This window comes from Hyperoodon ampullatus (assembly GCF_949752795.1).
Source record: "Hyperoodon ampullatus genome assembly, chromosome: 5".
In the NCBI taxonomy this organism is placed as follows: Eukaryota; Metazoa; Chordata; class Mammalia; order Artiodactyla; family Ziphiidae; genus Hyperoodon; species Hyperoodon ampullatus.
The window spans coordinates 35,712,779-35,734,597 of NC_136918.1; the positions used below are offsets into that span (position 1 = coordinate 35,712,779).

Here is a 21,819-nt window from a genome sequence, read left to right on the forward strand (position 1 = left end):
AAGAAAGCCAATTTAAATATAAAGGCCTATATATTAAAAGTAAAGGAATGGAGAAAGATATACCATGCTAACACTAATCAAAAGAAAGCAGGAGTAGCTATATTAATTTCAGACAGAGAAGACTTCAAAGTAAGGTAAATTATCTAGGTTGAAGAAAGGCATTTCTTAATGATAAAGTGGGCAATTCTCCAAGAAGACATGATAATCTTTAACACCTAACAACAAAGTGTCAAACTACGTGAGGCCAAAACAGATAGAACTGAAAAGAGAAACAGATTAATCCACACCTCTTTATCAGAAATGAACAAATACAGCAGGCAGAAAATCAGTAAGGACATAGCTGAACTCAGTAACATCACTAATCAACTGGATATGATGGACACCTATAGACTACTTCATCCAACAACAGCAGAACACATATTTTTCTTGAGCTCCCACATAACATTCACCAAGATAGAACAGGTTCTGGGCTATGAAACATACCTTAACTAATTTAAAAAAAATAGAAATCATACAATGTCCGTTCTCAGACCACAGTGAAATTAAACTAGAAATCAATAACAATATGATAGCTAAAAATCCCCCAATACATGGTGATTAAATAACACAAACACACTCCTAAATAACGCTTGGGTCAAAGAAGAAATCTCTGGAGAAATTTAAAAAATGTTTTGAACTAAATGAAAATGAAAACACAACCTATCAAAATCTGTGGGATAGGGGCTTCCCTGGTGGCGCAGTGGTTGAGAGTCCGCTGGCCGATGCAGGGGACATGGGTTCGTGCCCCAGTCCAGGAAGATCCCACATGCTGCGGAGTGGCTGGGCTGGTGAGCCATGGCCGCTGAGCCTGTGCATCCGGAGCCTGTGCTCCACAACGGGAGAGGCCACAACAGTGAGAGGCCCGTGTACTGAAAAAAAAAAAAAATCTGTGGGATACAGCAAAAGCAGTGCTTAGAGGGAAATTTATAGTATTGAATGCATATATTAGAAAAAAAAGATCTAAAATGAATCATCTTAGCTTCCACCTAATAAAACTAGAAAAAGAGTAAATTAAATTCAAAGTAAGCAGGAGGAAAAAAATAATAAAAATAGAGCAGAAATCAATGAAATTAAAAACAGGAAATCTGGGCTTCCCTGGTGGCGCAGTGGTTAAGAATCCACCTGCCAATGCAGGGCACGTGGGTTTGAGCCCTGGACCAGGAAGATCCCACATGCCGTGGAGCAATGAAGCCTGTGCACCACAACTACTGAGCCTGCGCTCTAGAGCCTACGTGCCACAACTACTGAAGCCCACGTGCCTAGATCCCGAGCTCTGCAACAAGAGAAGCCACCGCAATGAGAAGCCCGCGCACTGCAATGAAGAGTAGCCCCTGCTCGCTGCAACTGGAGAAAGCCTGCGTGCAGCAAGAAGACCCGACGCAGCCAAAAATAAATAAATAAATAAATAAATAAATAAATAAATAAATAAATAAAACCAGGAAATCAACAGATTAAAAAAATCAATAAAACCAAAAGTTGGTTCTTTGAAAAGATCAATAAAATCAATAAGCCTCCAGCCAGGCTAACTAAGAAAAAAAGAGAGAAGACAGAAATGAAAGAGGGCACATCACTACAGATTCCATGGAGATTAAAAGAATAGTAAGTACTACGAACAACTCTATGCCCACAGATTTGATAACCTAGATGAAATGGACCAATTCCTTGAAAGACACAATCTGTCAAAACTCACAAGAAAGAAACAGGCAATCTGAACAAGCCTATATCTATTAAAGAAATTGAATCAATAATGATAACCTTCAGTGGTGAGTTCTACCAAACTTTTAAGAAAGGAATTACACCAATTCTCTATAACCTCTTCCAGCAGACAGAAGCCAAGGGAATACTTCCTAACTCATTCTATGAGGCCAGCATTATCCTAACAAAACCAAACAAAGAAATCATAAGAAAAAACCCTCTAGAACAACATCACTCATGAACATAAATGGAAAAATCTTCAACAAGATATTAGCAAATCAAATCCAACAATATATAAAAAGAATTATGTACCACAAGCATCTGGGATTTATCCCAGGTATGCAAGGCTGGTTCACCATGCAAAAAACAATATGATCCATCACAACAACAGGCTAAAGAAAAGTCATGTAATCATATCAATAGATAAAGAAAAAGCATTTGATAAAATCCAAAATATCAATTTATAAGAAAATCTCTCAGTTAACTAGGAATAGTGGGAAGTATTGTCAACCTGATCAAGAATACTCGGGCTTCCCTGGTGGCGCAGTGGTTGAGAGACCACCTGCCAATGCAGGGGACACAGGTTAGTGCCCCGGTCCGGGAAGAGCCCACACGCTGCAGAGCAGCTGGGCCCATAAGCCATGGCCACTGAGCCTGGGCGTCCAGAGCCTGTGCTCCGCAACGGGAGAGGCCACAACAGTGAGAGGCCCGCGTACCGCAAAAAAAAAAAAAAAAAAAAAAAAAAAAAGAATACAAACATCCGACAGCTAACATAATACTTAATGGTGAGGAGCTTGAAGCTTTACCACTAAAATTAGGAGCAAGTGAAGGATGTCTTAGTTAATGCATTAACATAGGAAAAGGAAACAAAAGGTATGTAGATTGAGAAAGAAGCAATAGAACTGTCTATGTAGATGTCATGATTGTCTATGTAGAAAATCTGAAAGAACTGACCAAAAAAACTCATGGAACTAATAAGCAATTATAGCAAGGTTGCAAGATATATTATATATATTGTATATATTAACCTTTATACAAGGTTAATATATAGTTGACTGCTTTCCTGTATACCAGCAATGAACAAGTGAAATTTGAAATTAAAAACACACTACCATTTACATTAGCATCCCCTAAAATGATATACTTAGGTATAAATCTAATGATCTACGTGAGCAAAACTACAAAAACTCTGATGAAAGATATCAAAGAAGAACTAAATAAATCGAGAGAGAGCCTATGTTCATGGATAGGAAGCCTCAATACTGTCAAGATGTTAGTTCTTCTCAACTTGATCTACAGATTCAATGCAACCCCAATCAAAATACTAGTAAGTTATTTGTGGATATTGTCAAACTGATTGTAGAGTTTATATAGAGAGGCAAAACACCTAGAATAGACAACCCAATAATGAAGCAGAAGAACAAAGTTGGAGGGCTGATACTACCTGAGTTCAAGACCTCCTAAAAAGCTACAGTAATCAAGACAGTGTGATATTGGCAAAAGAAAAGGAAAATATTAGATCAATGGAATATAACAGAGAATCCAGAAATAGACTCATATATAGGCAACTGATCACTGATAAAGGAGCAAAGGCAAACACAATGGAGCAAAGGCAGTCTTTTCAACAGATGTTATTAGAACAACTGGACATCCACATAAAAAAAAAAGAATCTAGATATAAACCATGTGAAAATTAATTCAAAATGGATCACAGACATAGTAAAACCCCAAACTATAAAAATCCTAGAAGATAACATAGGAGAACATCTTGATGATCTTGGGTTTGGCAATGGTTTTTCAGATACAACACCAAAGGCACGACCCATGAAAGAAAACTGACAAGGTAGACCTCATTAAAATTAAACATTTCTGCTCTGTGAAAGACACTGTCTAGTGAATGAAAAGACAAGCCACAGACTGGGAGAAAATATCTGCAAAAAATATACGTGATAATGAACTTTAGCCAAAATATGCAAAGAGCTCTTAAACTCAACAAGACAATAAACAATCCAATTTAAAAATGTGCCAAAGACTCTTAACAGACACCTCACCAAAAAAGATATACAGATGGCAAATAAGCATATGAACAGATACTCCTTATCATATGACATCAAGGAAATGCTTATTAAATCAATGTGATACTGCTGAATAACTATTAGAATGGCTAAAAACCAGAACAGTGATAACACAAAATGCTTGTGAGGATGTGGAGTAACAGAACTTTCATACATTGTTGGTGGGAAAGCAAAATGGTACAGCCACTTTGGAAGACAATTTGGCTGTTGCTTATAAAACCAAACACATTCATACCATACGATCCAGCAATTGCACTCCTTGGTTATTTACCCAAAGGAATTAAAAACTCATGCACATTACTATGTGAAAGAAGGTTTGTTTTTTTGTTTTTTTCAAACATCTAGGCCTTCTTTAATTCAAAAGTTTATGGAAAACTTTAGCCTGTGCTACATTTTAAAATATTTACTGAATTGTTATCTCAAATTTCACAAAATCAGCAGAGGACTTAATTAATTATTTTAATTGTTTTTAAGGAGTTTGAGGCTTTTTGGTGTAATTTGGGTATTTCAATTGGACATATGTGATATATTCAATGCCATTTTGTGAGTTTCAGGTAAATTGGAAATGTTAATCAAATTATCTAAAATGTATATTATGAAAAGTAAAATATGACATATTTGTTTTTTGTTTTTAATTTTTATTGGAGTACAGTTGATTTACAATGTTGTGTTAGTTTTAGGTGTAAAAAGTTAAGATTTTAAAAGGCTACATACTGTATGATTCCAACTACATGACAATCTGGAAAAGGCAAAACTATGGAGGCAGTAAAATGATCAGTGGATGCCAGAGGCTAGAGGGGAGGGAGGGATGAATAGGCAGTGCACAGGATTTTTAGGGCAATGAAGCTACTCTGTATGATACTGATAGTGGGTACATGTCATTATACATTTGTCCAAACCCATAGGATGTACAACATCAAGAGTGAACCCTAATGTATACTATGGGCTTTGGGTAATGATATGGCAATGTAGGGTCATCAATTGTAACAAACGTACCACTCTGGTAGATGTTGGTAATAGGAGAGGCTATGCACGTGGGACATTTCTGTACCTTTGCTTAATATTTCTGTGAACCTAAAATTGCTCTAAAATATAAAGCCTATTTAAAAAAAAGACATGCCCTGACACCAGCTCAGATCTGTCAACCCAATTTATAATTATTCCTTTTAATGCACCATAAAAGAATGGAAACCCGATAAAAAATAGGAATAAAAAACAAGCAAACATTATTTATTGGTTCATTTCAATAATAAAAAACATCATTATAGTTCATCAACTGTAATTCTAGTGAGAGCTAAGAACAGAAAATTACAAAGCTATTCCTGGCCCAGGTAAGCAACACATTTCAGTTGTAACTTCCAAAAGCACAACACATCTGAATTATGTGCGTTATTATCAAAACACATAGAAACAATATTTAACTTTCTTGAGGTATTAACTATGATAAAGTTACTAGGCATTTCAAAATCTAGCTGTAATATTTATTATTTAACCGCGAATCTCTTCTTTCACTACATTACCGAGTGCCTTCCATGCACAAAGCATTATAACACCCACTGGGAAAACAAAAATGCAAGGATCATTAATTCAAATTACTATAGTGGCCAGACAGGTTACATATATGAGTGAAGTAACCTGAGTGAAAGACAATAGGCAGTGACTGGAAGTATGGTGTACTGGAAACAATTATGTGCTATCAAAAGAAGATAGCAAAAAAAAAAAAAAAAAAAAGGAGATAGCATCCATACATCTCTTTCTGTAATCATACAAAAAGGAAAAAGTCTATAATGTCTATTAATAGTATAGGGCTTAGAAGTCCAGAGCCATCTTTGAGTTTACACGTTTGCAGTCTCCAATAGCAATTTCTTCCCGTCCAATCCATATATAAGATACTCTTCTGCATTTGAGCCAAAGGATTTTCTACCAATGGCTCTTCTGAAGTCCAAAGTCTTTCTTGGGTGATGTGTAAGAATATCTGTGATTTTCAAGGGAACCGGCATGTTGCCCTAAAGCAACAGACATGCATGTGAACCATTATAATCACTGGCCGTTTAAAGTCCAGAGTTTACTGATTTTTTACTCAAATTTCTTTGCTACATTGTCAAGTTTGGCTGAAACAACAAACAAACAAAGAAACAAACCCAACTGGGCAAGAAATTCAGTCAACTTCTCAAGCCAGAAAATGTACCTTTTCCCTACCATATCCAGACTGTGCCTTTACTCAATGGACCTTTTCTGAAGGAGTCATTCTCACATGTAAGGCATAGTATCTCATACGGCAGGAACTAAAAATCAATGTTTCTGTCAAAGAAATGACTGCCCAAAGAATGATTAGTTAAAACAGTGCTATTTCCTATACCCCAAATCCTAAGTAAAAAGATTCTTCAGAGAACTACAAAACAAGGGAGGCTAAATTATTGTCCTCAGATATCAAGATTAATGACCCAAACCCTCCAAAGTTTAGGAAAGAAGCCAAGTGGAAGAGCTTAAAGTAAAAACAGGAAGAGAGCAGTGGCCAAATCAGAAGTTTAACAAGGCCTTCCACCTGAAGAGAATATAAATTAAAAGTGAAAAGATATATAAATGCAAAAGCATGAGAATTTTAATATCATCAAAGAAACTATGTTCTCTATCAGATCCGATGAACTTTTTTTTTTCAGTAATAAACCTCCTTTTATTCCTGGGTACCATATTTTGGCTATTATCCATATGTGGATTACAGCTATAAGAGTGTGACCCCATCTGAGATTTATGGTCATAACTTAAATTACAATTCTGTGCTTTTCTCCAGGCATGTTCTGCTTTTTAGGGAGCAGGAATGGATGAAGACAGCAGGTTGAACCAGGGTTGGGATTCTGCCAGTGAAGATGGAGAGGGCCAGAAAGTGGAAGATATATGCAATGAAGTGAATATCACGACAAACCAAGGAGGCTAAGTTAAAAAAAAGTAGACAAGTAGAAACACAAGGGGACAACCAAGTAATGGTGTCAAATGATTGAAGGTCAAAATGAGGATGAATTGTTAGAATAGGAGTAAATAAACTGATGGATGTAGTCAGAGAACAGGATGATTTAAATAAAGATTTTGGAGGTGGTGAAGGTATCGACGATAATAAGATCTAAATTATTGTCTTGGAAGCAAGTATCTGAGTTGGAGTGGAGGGCAGGAGAGCTAGAAAGAAAGAGATCAACAAAGAAGCCAGGTTGCTGAATGAATCAGTGTGCATTTTGGCTGGACATCACTAAGAATGAGAATGTGAATGTGTATCAAAGGACAATGGGCTCGACACTAAAATCTTCAGTGACTAAAGCCAGATTGATGAGGAGGAAACTACATGACTAACAACATAAGGGACAGGCAGGTAAGTTGAATAGTCTGGTGGCAAGGGCTTCTCAAGAGCTGACAGGTAAAAATCATTTATGTAAAAAGTTTTCAAATACAAATGCTTTTTAAAACACACATAATAAGTTACTTATGAATTGCGTCTATAGTATGAGCATGGACTGTAAGTGTACAACAAAATTCATAAGAAGAGAAACAGAACAGAAGTTGAACTAGCATGGTAAACTTTAACTTTTTCACAATATTCTATTAGTTCAATAACAGATGGAAAAAAAGGGACGAAATATCCTACATATGCCTATAGGGAAAACAATTAATCATTTTTTACTACTCTTTAGGACTAGCTCTGCCATTTTTTAAATGTCATATTATTTTATATAAAAAGAGACAATTCAATAAAAAGTAACATTTTTTCCAGTTCAACATATTTTTAAGAAGCAGCTTGGCTATTTGTATATTTGGCCACAATCAGGATGCCAATTCTCAATCTGTGGAACAACTGGGACATAGCTGTCTTGAACAGATAAAGCAGCGTAATAAATAAGATTAATATTTACATTGGTGAATAAAAGAGCTTATCATTGAATTTGCATCTCCTAATAACAAATAAAAATACATCAAGCCCTTATATAAAGCTTCTGTGAAAGACCAAATATATGGAAGAACTTTAAACAAGTAGTAAAGTTCTTTTCTAACACAAATGATGTATAAGACATCATCTCTGTCCATTAAAAAGACTGAATACTATTAAGAAAATAATTCAGTTATACTTGAGTAATTAATGAATCAATGAGCAGATAATGAAGATGCATCACTGGAGGACAGTATATACACTTTAAAATATAATTTGTATTTAGCTTCTAATGATTAATGATTGTAATGAACTTTTTGACATTTTAAAACTGGAAACATTGCCACTTACAAAATCACAAAATCACAAATATCTTTAAAATTCTACAATTTAAAAAAGGAAAACTTGGAAAAGCAGATTATAGAGTACATTTATGATCTTTATTACACATGGATGATTCTAGTATTGACACAACATACCAAACAAATAAAACTTTCATTTTTCAAACAACATGAACACATTAAGAATATATTTAAATCTCATCTCGGCTTGTACATTAAAAAAGAAAATCAAATAGGAAACTTAAAATTATATAAGTACCTTCATTACAGTTCATTTCTAGGCAATACAATTGTACTGTGCACTAACAGAGTTAGATAATACACTAAGAGCTTGAAGTACAAAGATAATATCTGTGCTCACACAGTTGAGAGTATAGAAAAGCCCAAGTTTTACAAATATTTTAAGTTACTGTTTCTCAAAGTGCAGCCCATGAACCAGAAGCATCAGAATTGCCCTGCTTGTTAAAAGAATTAATTGCTTGTTAAAGTATATTTCTGTGCTCGATCCAAAAATTATTAGAACAAAACAAGAAGCCACATTACCTGCAAATACCTTTGGTGACTGTTACTTATATAAAAGTTTGAGAATCAATGCCTTAAATGTTAAAAGTAATTACTGCTATGAAATTACAGGTGAAAAGGTGAAAAAGCCATCTCCACTTATTATTATGAAGATTCTGACTTAAAATTGGTTTTTAAAATGATTAGGTTAAAATGCTTTATAGTTCTTTTAAAAATATTTGTATAATGTTTAAACTTTATATTGGGAACCTTCATTAAAATACATCACATCTAAGGAAACAAGATTTAAGCAAACAGACTTACAGTTGGTGATATCGGGTGGTGCATAGCCATCATTCATATACATACTTGTGGGTTTTGCCACTTTCAAAAAAACAAAATCAGATGTGTTCTTTAAGGCAGTTACTGCTTCTTCATGAGTAACTTCTTCTAAACACACACTATTCACCTAAAAGAAAATCCCAAAAGTTTTACTTCTTCCTTCCCACTTGGAATGTCATTTTTTCCCCCCTTATTGCTCTGGGTACAATCTTCGGTACAATGTTGAATAGGAGTGGTAGTTTGTGTCTTTCTAGGACTTTGCCCATTTCATCTAAGTTACCTAATGTGTTGGTATAGAGTTATTCATAAATAAAAGTATTCCCTTATGTTCTCTCTTTCATTCCTACTTTTAGAAATTTGAGTCATTTTTTTTTTCCTGGTCAGTCTAGCTAAAGGTTTGTCAATTTTGTTGATCTTTCCTAAGACCCAAGTTTTGGTTTTGTTGATCTTCTCTACCAACATAGACAACATGGTTGTCCTATTTCCTATATTGTTAATTTCTGTTCTAATCCTTTCTCTTCTGTTAGCATTAGGTTTAGACTGCTCCTCTTTTTGGTAAACATTTTCTTTTAAAAAGAAATAAAACACTATAAATGTTTCTAGTGTTTTAAATTACAGTGCACTAAACAAATGTTCATTTTAGTATATTTTCCATTTCCCTAATATGTGACTTTATAGTCGACTGCAGGAGACTTTTAAATGTTTTGATGAAAACTTCTAAAGGTCACAGAACAATCCTGACTTTCCCCACTGATTACTAATAATGCCTTGCAGGATTTCAACTGCATGGTCATTTTTATGGTCCCACCCTACTGTGTACAGTGAGGACCTGCTGCATTTCGAAACACACAACTGTGATATACTGTTCTTCTGATGGCCTGAAATGAGACATTAGTAACTGTGATGCAAAGAGAGGATTAATAAATGCCACACATTAGAGCTGTCTTCTTGGAAAGCTCACTCTGGCATGTACCTCTTGGAACCTGGCCACCACTTTGTGAGAAGCTCAAGTTAGCCATGTGGACAGCCCACTGGAGAATTGAATACCTGGCTAACAGCCCCAGTTGAGTTCCCAGATGACAGCCAAAACCAACCGGTCCACTATACGTGAGCCAACTTGGAGGTGGACCCCTGGCCCTAGTTGAGCCACCCCAGTAGACATTATATGGAATAAAGACAGGCTGTCCTGGCCAAACCTATCCAAATTGCAGAAGTGTAAGCAAATAAATAATTGTTGTCATTTTAGCCACTAATTTTTGTTTTTTCTTGTGCAGCATTAGATAACTGATAAAAGAGCTGACAAGATTTGCTGAGGGATTCAATGTGGAGTGGGAAAGAAAAAGAATGATCCTAAAGTTTTAGACTTGGGGAAATTAGAAGGATAAAGTTCCCATTTAATGAGATGTGAAAATTATGCAAAGAGCAGAATTTTGGGGGGCAGGATGGGGTGGGTTGCCGTGATTTGAAAGTTCATTTTTAGACACAGTTGTACTTTGGTATCTGTGGGGGAATGATTCTATAACCCCACTACCCCCCATTACCCTCCTTGAGGATAAAAAAATTTGCAGATTCTCAAGTTCCTTATGTAAAATGGTGTAGTATTTGCATATAAGCTACGCATACCCTCCCTTATACTTTAAATCATCTTTAGTTCACTTATAATACCTAATATAATATAAATGCCTGTAAATTCAAGTTTTGCCTTTTGGGAACTTTCTGGAATTTTTTTCCACCAAATATTTTCGATCTTCAGTTGGTTGAATCCACAGATGTGGAACCCATGGATACAAAGAGCCAACTGTATATTATATGTGAGATGACTCTTGAGACATAGATAAGGAGACTGAAGTTCAGAAAACAATACTTATTACTATCATGTACAATAAAACCCAGTAAGTTATTTGACCACCTATCAAAGAGAGAAGAGAAGAACTCAGGTATTGAGTCCTGGATCACTTCAATGTTTAGAAGTTAGGGAGAAGATGCACCAAAAAGGAGAATGAGAAGGAATGGCTGGTGAGCTAAGAGGAATAGCAAGATAGAGGGTGACTATCAGGCAAACTGGAAACAGTGTTTTAAGAAGGAAGAAGGTGTGTCAAATGCCTGATACATCAATTAAGGTGAGAATTAAGAATTGAATAATTTCAGTGGAATTACGGCAACAAAAGCCTCCCTAAACGGTAAATCAGCATGAATTTCTGGTTCCCTACCCCTAAAATTGATTCTGGAAGAAGGATAAAGAAGACACAGTATCTAAGAAATTAAAAATAAAAGTGAGAAACGCAGTGGAGAAAGAAGGTTGTTTGCAACTGGTGTGCGTTGGTGGGGGGGGGTGTATGCGATGATGCGGGAGTGTTGGTTGTAGCTTGGGGGAAAGAGTGGCAAGTCATAGCTGTGAGAGGATAAGTTAGAGAGAAGCAGTTGTAGGACAGTTCCTTCCTCCTCCCTATCATTAACTCAAAAATAATTAGTTGCTCTTCCTAGCCGAACTATTAAAAAAGGGCAAATAAATAAATAGGAGATAGACCAAATCACCACTATACCAGACTTTGTTTGTATGCCTTTTCAGATTCACTTGAGCCTACGTGTCCACTAGGCTTTGGTTGCTTGGTTAGGGGAGAGTCCTAGCTACTGCTACTCTCATATTGTCCCCTACCATTATAAGCTCTTTCAACCTTTTCTGGAGTAAAGGCTGGGCTTGGGTATGGCTGACGTGTTCCACATAGTGAGAGCTGTAACATATTAGAAGACCACATCTGACCTGTCTAGACCACGAGGCTCTAGCTCTTCTCACGACTTCTGGGTTCAAGGGAAGTGCTGTGCCAGAGTGTGGGAACTGGCTTTCCTAGCATTTGTCCAGAAGGGCTGGGTAACACAGTCGAGAAATCTAGGACAGTTAACCCCCGTGGGGGTAGACTCTAGCTAACAAGAGACAAGAGACTAAAAGGGGTCAGTAGATAAAATCCTTTCTTTTCCTTGGATGGCTGGATCTAAGGTTTAGCAGTTCCACTTTGCCTGCCTGGAAGACTGTCCTACATGACAAGCAATCAGCTACATTTTCTTATGAAATTATAGCCAGCTCAGAAACATAATACGTTGTATTGGCCTTCCCTCATTCTCTGCCTCACTTTTCATTTTCACTCACTCTAGCTTCTCTGAAGTTATACCTCCCAATAATACCTTAGCAGAGTAGCTTTTCTTCAGGTTTTGTTTTTCTAGGGAACATGAACTAAGACAGTTATTGATAAAGATTGGATAAATAAACTGTGATACAGTCTATAGTCCCAGAATAGAATATTATGAAGAGGGTAAATGAATAAATCTCAGCTCTAGGCAACAATATGGATAAGTCTCAGTAAAACAATATTGAGTGAGAAAAGTATTTAAAAAGACTATATACAGCACAATAGCCTTTAAAATTTTTTCAAAACAAACACTACTAAACAAAACATTTAGGAATATGTATGTGATTAAGCAATCTTTAAACAAAGGAATGAGGAACACAAGTTGTTGATATTCTAGTTCTTGGGTTGGGTAATGACTAGCAGTTTTTACTATATTATAAATAAAATAATTGATTAATTAATTAAAGTAAGAAAGGGAAAAACAAGGTCACACATGAACAAAGGATGATGATGTTACGAACCTAAGGATTACGACTAAACAATTCTGTGCATCCAAGCCCCTGAACAGAATGAAAGAAAAAGAGAGGGGAGCTAGTAGAGGAAATGGTAGTGGCAAATAAAGAATCATTTTTCAGGTTTTGACTAAAGCAAGACTAGTATTCACTCATGGAATATCATTTAAACATTTTGGCGTGTAGAAATTCAGTCTGTCAGAAAAAAAAAATCAAAGTAATTTTTAAAACAATGGATTTCTTATACTTACTGCTAAAAGTTTATCTCCAATCTGAAGTTTACCATCTTTATGTGCTGCACCTCCTTCAATTATTTTGGTTACATAGATGCTATTATCCCCAGGAATATGCTGATTTCCAACACCTCCAGCAATGCTGAACCCAAGACCTGTATGGAAAACACTAGCTTTAGAATTTCACCAATATATGTAAACTTAAGTCCAAATGACTGAAAACTAGAAATCCTAAGTATTTAAAAATCCTAAGTATTTTGTAATCAGGGGCAATTACAAATATAAGTGCTCCTATAGTTACAAATGAGTACCTTTTTACCCCCAGGTTACTTTTTAAAAAATAATTAATTAATTAATTAATTAATTAATTAATTAAATTGGCTGTGCCAGGTCTTAGTTGCAGCACGCAGGATCTTTGTTGTGCCATGAGGGATCCTTTAGCTGCGGCACGCAGGCTCCTTTAGTTGTGGCATAGGGGATCTAGTTCCCTGACCAGGGATCGAACCCAGGCCCCCTGCATTGGGAGCGTGGAGTCTTTAGCCGCTGGACCACCAGGGAAGCCCCCCACCCCACCCAGGTTACTTCTTAAAGTGTCTGTGTAAAATGCATTTGTTTGTCAGTTCAAAGAGATGGTGTAAAATTGCTTCACTTTTGTTTCCATCATAATTGCACTTCTTACTAACACTTTTAACACTTCCACAAGATTAAAACTGAGAAAAAAAAATTGGTGGTGGGCAGAACCAACAGCTTCAGAAATGCAGATGCTTCTTCTCTTTTCAATATTCTATGAATTAATTTTAAAGTAAGGAACTTCAATAGTTCATAAATCCCATAGCTTTAACACCAAACCTGTAGCTCTCTATGCATTTTTCCATGAAGCCACAAATTAGAATCAGTATTTCCATTTATCCTCAATCCCATCCATGTTTTCAAAATTCAGATCACATCCTAACAGTCTTCACTGCAGATGTAACTACTAATGACATGTTCATAATTTTTTTCTTTTAGCCTGTGTATCTGCATTTTATGTACTTTGTAGATTAATGATTACAAGTTAATATCAACACTACACATGACTGCAAAATGTTTGCACAGTATTCTACTTAAGACAAAAATCAGTAGAAATGGGCTTCCCTGGTGGCGCAGTGGTTGAGAATCTGCCTGCTAATGCAGGGGACACGGGTTCGAGACCTGGTCTGGGAAGATCCCACATGCCGCGGAGCAACTAGGCCCGTGAGCCACAACTACTAAGCCTGCGCGTCTGGAGCCTGTGCTCTGCAACAAGAGAGGCCGCGACAGTGAGAGGCCCGCGCACCGTGATGAAGAGTGGCCCCCGCTTGCCACAACTAGAGAAAGCCCTCGCACAGAAACGAAGACCCAACACAGCCAAAAGAAAAACAAAAACCAGTAGAAATAACACAGAAATTCTAAAAATTCACTAAGTTCTGTAGATTACCAGCACTGTTAATCTTAGAATGTGTGTTATAAATAACTTCATAGTTACATTTCACTTAGAGATTTCTTACTTAATAATTTATCTTTGTTTGATTTATTTCATACCTTTAGGACCTTTAATGAGCTTTATTTCCATTATTTTTTCTGATACTGGTTTCCGTCTTTTTACGTACAAGCGTACAATAGATCCCGCTTCTTTCAATGCTTCAACTGCTTTGCTATGTGTCACATCACGAACGTCTACTTCATTTACTCGCAATATACAGTCATTGACCCTGAGGAAAAAAAACATTAAAAATCAAATATTAAAAATTTAATATCAATTTTTCTCTTTGCCAATTTTCTTTTCTTGACAACAGAATTATTTACTAGAATTATTTATAAGAAACTTCATGTTAAATTCCAATGTATCAAAAACTCATATAAATACAAACATTTCCCAAGGGCCAGCAAAGGAAACAGTGCAAATAATAGATCATTATACAAAAATATTAAATAATAACGACAGCTATAATTTTTTTTTTGTTTTTGGCTGCGCCTGGGTCTTCGTTGCTGCACGTGGGCTTTCTCTAGTTGCGGCGAGTGGGGGCTACTGTTTGTTGCGGTGCATGGGCTTCTCATTGCAGTGGCGGTCTCTTGTTGGGGAGCACAGGTTCTAGGCACGCGGGCATCAGTAGTTGCAGTACGTGGGCTCAGTAGTTGCAGCACACGGGCCTTAGAGGGTGTAGGCTTCAGTAGTTGCGGTGTGTGGGCTTAGCAGTTGTGGCTCCTGGGCTCTAGAGCGCAGCCTCAGTAGCTGTGGCGCATGGGCTTAGTTGCTCTGTAGCATGTGGGATCTTCCCGGACAAGGGAGCGAACCCGTGTCCCCTGCACTGGCAGGCAGATTCCTAAACACTGTGCCACCAGGGAAGTCCCGACAGCTGTAATTTGTATGATTATGTATAGAAATTAAGATATCTTAGAAAAACAGCAAATATTTATTTAGCACTAACCACATGCTAGGAACTTCTTTTAGTGTTTTAACCCTTACAACAATCTGTAAGGTAGATACATATTTATATCCCCATTTTATAGATAGAAAAACTGAGGTACAAAGTTTAAATAACTTTCCCAAGGCCACCCTGATAATGACTAACAGAGCAGTGATTCAAACATAAAAAATCTGAGGCTCAGACTGAATAACTAGCTTGAGGTCACAGCAGCAAAACTGAGATTAATTCATTGATTTACCAAAAAATAAACTAATCTCAGTTTCAACTGCATGGTATTCATGTAGAAAACAAATAAGAAAACAAATTAAAGGATGGTCATCTCAAATTGGGCAGGGACGGGGAACAAAACAATTAAAACATTTAAAGTGATCATGATAAACTTCTATATCTAATTAACTTTCTTTAGAGAAAAGAAATTCTATATCCAAAGACAGTGATACCTCAGAGTTAGTACTATAGGTATGTTCTCCAGTGAAACAAATGGAACATACTAATTTTCACACATGAAGCACAACTAAAAGGCCAATAACAGAATCAGGAAGTAAATATTTACATTTACATGAAAGTCAAATTATTGATTTCATATCTAACTTCATTAATATACCACTTATCATATCCAGTCAGAAGTTTAGAAACTGAAAAGCTGTATAAGGCATGAATAGCCTTAAAATAAGATACTGTTTTTAACAGACCATATATAACCCTTAGTCCTAAAACTTTAGGAAACCATAACTATGTATAAAAAGCAACAAATAAGGCACCAGGAAAAGTGCCACAATCTATGGTCTAAGGAAACAACAAACTATGCTAAAGATATTTTCTGAAATGGAACATTACATTTAAACAAAAGACCAATGTGACTTACATTTATTCAATTTAGAAAATAGATTAATTTATTTAAAGTTTGCATAATCTTTACTACTCTTTGTGGTCTGGGATACCAACTCAGATATATATGATTCCCTGTACCTTAAATAAGCGTATACACGTTTCCCACCCAGAAAATAACACATTTTGTGAATGTATTTGAACATACAATGGGAAATCTATGACTTCTATAAATTTGCTCAGAAATATTTAGACAGTCAAATTTATTATTCAAAATGCTTAACTTCTAAGATAAAATTGAATTCCTAATTGAAAAGAGGGAAAATGCTTAAAGCACAATTATCTCATTCATTCATTTGATATCTGAGCATCTACCTTATGTTAGTTATTATGATAGTGTTCATTTGTATTTATTTATTGTTCAGTTTGCCTCAAGAAAAAGATACAAAGAGGATTTGGTATCACAACATAAAGTGCAAAACATACCGCAATCTTCCATCTTGGGCAGCTGCTCCCCCTGCAATTATTTTGGTAATGAAAATACTTGAGTCATCTCCAATGTGTGGGTTGTCTGTACCTCCTGCAATGCTGAAACCAAGCCCTGAATTTCCCTGGGGATAGAGGGGAAAAAAATTGAGTAATAATTATCTTTATTGATAGGTTCCCGTCATTATAGGACCTAGAAACTGTACTAACACAGGGAACACACACATAAAGGCATATGTATAGGAAATATCATGATTTTATATTAAGAAATATAAGGAAAGTTCTTTTTTCTCTATGAATTCAGAGGTATTACTGCTGAATAGGTGAGGCTGATGATGTATTGAGTACTTCTGGAGTCTGGTCTATAATTCTTTCTTTAAAATTATGTGCAGTTTGTCCTTGGAGAGGTGTCATTATTAGGTCTCTTTCTTTTAGACTGCATCTTGCTCACGTTTGGTAAGGCAAATTGCTCCCAAGAGAAAAACAATGAAGTGATCCTTCTGCTGCTGTTATTTCCGAGTAGGTAATACCAATATATTATTTCAGCCTAAATTTTTTTAAAAGGGGTACTGGGTGGTGCTTTTCTTCTGTTAACTTTGCCATCAGCTTATTTTAAAATGACCAAATTGTATGAGCTAAGTAACACAGCCATCATCCTTGATGTGTTTAACCAAGACACCTGACCAGCAAAAGGCAGTTTTTAATACTGAAAGTCCAACTGGAGAACTTAACATTGGTGTACTTTCTTGACAGCAGTCAATTTTGCCAAAGTAGCATTACTTCTTGCTTATTTTATTTACGTACTGGATATTTGAATAATATTTTCTTTGAAGAAAGGGTTCTACTGCTACAAAAAGCAAAACTGATCTAAGCAAAGGTATTAAACGTTTGTTTTTGCAAGAATGTTCTAACTTTGGTTTTCAGGCAGCTCAAATAAGTGGGTGTATCTGGATCTATTACTAAACTGTATTAAATAGCTTAGAATTTCACTAGACTATGACATGTCCTAAAATTCTATTTTAATAAAAAATTTTTTTCAGTCTAAACTCTTCAAGAGTTACTAGAGTATCAATAATAGTATCAATAGGTTGTATGGGGCTACCAAGTTACTCAGGTATTCGAGTTCTCTTTTTTACTTGCTTTTTAAAAAATTGAGATATAATTACAAATAACTTTGTGTAAGTTTAAGGTGTACAACATATTGATTGATACATTTATGTAGTACAATATGATTACCACCTTAGCTTTATTTAGCTAACACCTCTATGAGGTCACATAATTGCCATTTATTTTTTGTGGTGAGAACATTTAAGATCTAGTCTCTTAGCAATTCTGAAGATTATAATACAGTATTGTTGATTATATTCACTACCTGTGCATTAGATCTCTGGAACTTATTCATCTTCTAGTTGCAAGTTTTTATACTTTAACAACATCTCCCCAATTCCTGGTACACAAGCTCTTTAATCAGTGAAAAATACAATGTACAGTTCTGACTAAATAAAGGAATTTAAAAGGTACTGGGAAAAGATGAAAAGATGAACAAGATAAAAAGTTAGGACTATATGTCAAGAAATCTCAATAAAGCTGGGAAAAAACCAACAAAATGCCACAACAAAATGTGTACAATACATTAATACTCTATTTACTTGTAAGACTCAGTCATCCATGTTACTTGAACAGGTGGGCCCAAATTCAGGTAAATAGGCAATAAAAAACTATTATCCCTCTGAAGTCTATTTTTACTCAGTTTATTCTGGCTTCAAACATAAACAAATCTAATTATATAGGATTTTAAATATACATTCAGTTACTTAGAAAATTCACTTATGAGGATCACTTCATTTCCCAAAAATGCTGGTCAGACAAGGTGGCACTGCTAAAATACAGTATCAATTGAATGCAGATATTCTTTTTTTTTTTTCTTCGGTACGTGGGCCTCTCACTGTTGTGGCCTCTCCCTTGCGGAGCACAGGCTCTGGACGCGCAGGCTCAGCGGCCATGGTTAATGGGCTCAGCTGCTCCGCGGCATGTGGGATCTTCCTGGACCAGGGCACGAACCCGTGTCCCCTGCATCAGCAGGCGGACTCTCAACGACTGCGCCACCAGGGAAGCCCGAATGCAGATATTCTTAAGGGGAAAATACATCAAGAAAATTTACACATCTGAATTGTATCCTTAAGTTATTTTCTGACTGGGGGAATGCATAAGAAGTTTTCAATAAGGTCTTTTCCATTAAATCTATGGTTATTATCTTGTTGGGAAACAAAACTGATACAATGACCATATTACTAGGATATTAAATACTTATTTAAAATAAATATTTTATTATGTGAAAGATAAATAATAAAATTAAAAACTGAGAAAAATCTGAGAAACTGTCAGTCTAGAGGAGCACAAGGAGACATCATAACTAAATGTAATGTGGTATTCCAGATGGGATCCTGGAAGAGAAAAATATAAAAAGTAAGGAAATCCAAATAAAGTACAGACTTCAGTTAATTATAATGTATTACTATTGGTTCATTAGTTGAAAAAAATGTATTCTAGCAATGCAAAGATGTTAATAACAGGTGAAACTGAGTCCAGGGTAAATGGAAACTCTCTGTACTACTTTTCTGTAAATCTAAAACTATGTTAAATAAAAAGTTTATTAAAAAAAAGGTTATTAAAGAAAAGCAACGTGTTCTGAAAATGCCACGGCTAATTTTATACGTGGACACATTAAAGAAACTAATATTATATGGTTCTGACAGGTGATCTTCCTTGGATCCTATATGAAAGAGCAGTATATTTAAAGAGTTCTTTAAAGCAACAGGTTTATGCATAAAAACTTAAGATAATTAATAGTTTTTACCCTTTCAAGTGTGATTTCTTCATATTCATAATCTGCATCAGTGCCATTAACCTAATGGGGGAAAAAAGAAGTAGCACAGAAATTTAGAGTGTGAAATTTAAAATGGCAAGACATAATTTTTGCATGATTTCTTAATGAAAACCTGTTAAATGTGATAGTAATCAAGTAATATTGCTTGATTTTAACAGTTTTAGGGAAGATTTTCAAGGAATGGAAGAATACAAATGTGATTAATGAGTTGACACTCATGGTATTGTGACTTTCAAATACAGAAAGGGTACATTCAGCTTTTAATACTTACTGAACTCTTGCCTCTCTTCTCTGCCTTGATCCACACATCTAATCAGGTGCCAATTCTTACTGACTTAAATATTTCATTTTTTCCTGAAAACCATCACCCCTTCACTTTCATTTCTATTACCTTGCTTCAAAAGCCTTTGTTAACTCATCTGGACTACTGCAAGTATAATCTACCCAATCTCTTAGATTACTGTTCTCCATTGCTCAAACCATTCTAATGTGTTTTACATAGATGGATCTTTATGGAGCCCATGTATAATATACTTGCTCCAAAATTCTCAAAAACTCTCATACAAGGCTCTGTATGAGCTGACTCCAATCTATCACTCAACTTCATTCTAACATGTTGCTCACCTCTTCATGAGCCTTATATACCATCACACTTGAATGACTTGCTCCTTCCTTTACATATCCTGCAAGTTCCTCCCTCCACATCTGTTACTTTATTGCTTCCTCTGTCAAATTTCAGTTACATATTTCATGTCCAACTTTGATTCACCATTCGCACTCTTGCTTACACCATACATACCGAGCACTTTCTCTCATTCCTTCTAATTTATTCCATATCTCCTCCTGGAAGAAGTAATTCCCATAGCAAAGGCCACTGGTGAAGGGTGATTAGTGCTTGGAATCAGATTAACTGGGATTCAAATCATTGCTTTAACATTTCTGGTGATACGAAGCTGGGCAAAATACGCAATCTAGTAAGTCAAATAGGGATTGTGATAAACGTCATCTCTAGATGCATCCCATCTTCCATCCCAAGTGCTCTTTTGCAATATGATTGAACCATCCTACCATGAAGAGATGTTATCTACTTCCCCTTCCCTCGGATCTAGGCAGGTTCTAGATGACCGCTGTTAAAAAGAATGTGGCACAAATGTTTTGTGGTTTTTGGATCTAGGTCATGTGATGCCTTGTAGTGTTTGCCTTTGTCTTAGAATGCACTTTCTTAGAATCCAGAAGCTATAATGTGAGGAAGCTCAAAGATCCTATGCAGAGATTCAAATGAAGGAGCATCAAGACCCCTGGCCAAAAGCCCCAGCTGCACCTCTAACCAGCAACTAGCACTAACTGCCAGCCATGGACAATGAGGCTATTTTGGATCTTCCAGTCTTTTCCAGTGCCCCAGCCAAGATCATGTAAAACAAAACTATCCAGTTAACCCAGAAAATCATGAGAAATAATGAATTACTTTTAAAGTCACTAAGTTTCAGGGTGTTTTTTTATACAGCAATACAATAATGAAACAACAGAATAATGAAATCTATGTGAGGTAATCTGTTTTCTTCACCATACTACAAGAAAGCAACCCCTAATTCAGGTCCAATGCAGGAGCTAGGGGTTTTTTTCCTGAGGATTTTTGAAACTCATCTCTACTACTTTTATGGGTTCTTAATTCTTATGGTTCTAATGGATACAAACCCAATTGCTACTTTGTTTCATCTTCTTTTTCAACTGAAGATATTTTCTTCTTGTTTTTGAAATTATGTTATATATATGTGTGTATACACACACATATACACATATATATACAAACATATATACATACACACAATATATATGTGTATATATATATATATAAATCTATGATTTATATGCCTATAGAGTGCAGGAGGGTTATACATATGCATATCCTGCCAACTTGACTGGAAGTTCTTTTTTATGAGTAAAAATAAAATCTGTATCTGCAGCTATACCACTCTTCTTATTCTAAAGGTTATTTGTATCATTTTTATTTTTTCGTGCTCAGACTTGCTAAAAGTCTATCAGTCTTTATCAAAGAAGTACTTTTAACATCACTGAATTATTACATTCTATGCTATTACATTCTGCTTTTATTTTTTTATCAATTCTTTACTCTTTCCTTAGGCCCTTTTTAAAGCTTCTTGAATTGAATGTGCAATTCATTTACGATTATTACTTTTTCTATTTTTAAAAACACCCATTAAAGTTAATAAATTTTCCTTGGCACATGGCTTTGGCCAAATCCCCAAACTGCTACATTGGGCTCTATTTTTGTTCATTTGTTTATTTCTAAATAGCCTGAAATTTTATTCTGGAAAACATTTCCAAGTCGGTATACTTACATAGTCCTTTTGGTATTAATATGTAATACAGTATA

General features: G+C 35.7%; 1 protein-coding gene across 21 annotated transcripts in view; it reads right to left on the reverse strand.

Annotated features, from left to right (window-relative positions):
- The window catches only part of DLG1 (discs large MAGUK scaffold protein 1), a gene marked incomplete at both ends in the record, with an annotated part of 293,223 nt that overhangs the window by 105,275 nt on the left and 166,129 nt on the right, over window positions 1-21,819 (reverse strand). For 19 of the 21 annotated variants that reach the window (XM_079704323.1, XM_079704314.1, XM_079704315.1 and 16 more), the window contains 5 exons: window positions 8,889-9,033; window positions 12,795-12,931; window positions 14,337-14,506; window positions 16,538-16,662; window positions 19,395-19,445. In XM_079704323.1, coding sequence (XP_079560449.1) covers window positions 8,889-9,033; window positions 12,795-12,931; window positions 14,337-14,506; window positions 16,538-16,662; window positions 19,395-19,445 — 628 coding nt within the window. Of the gene's footprint in view, window positions 1-8,880; window positions 9,034-12,794; window positions 12,932-14,336; window positions 14,507-16,537; window positions 16,663-19,394; window positions 19,446-21,819 lie in introns of all 21 variants that reach the window. The other 2 variants (XM_079704322.1, XM_079704327.1) reach the window with 1 other exon arrangement.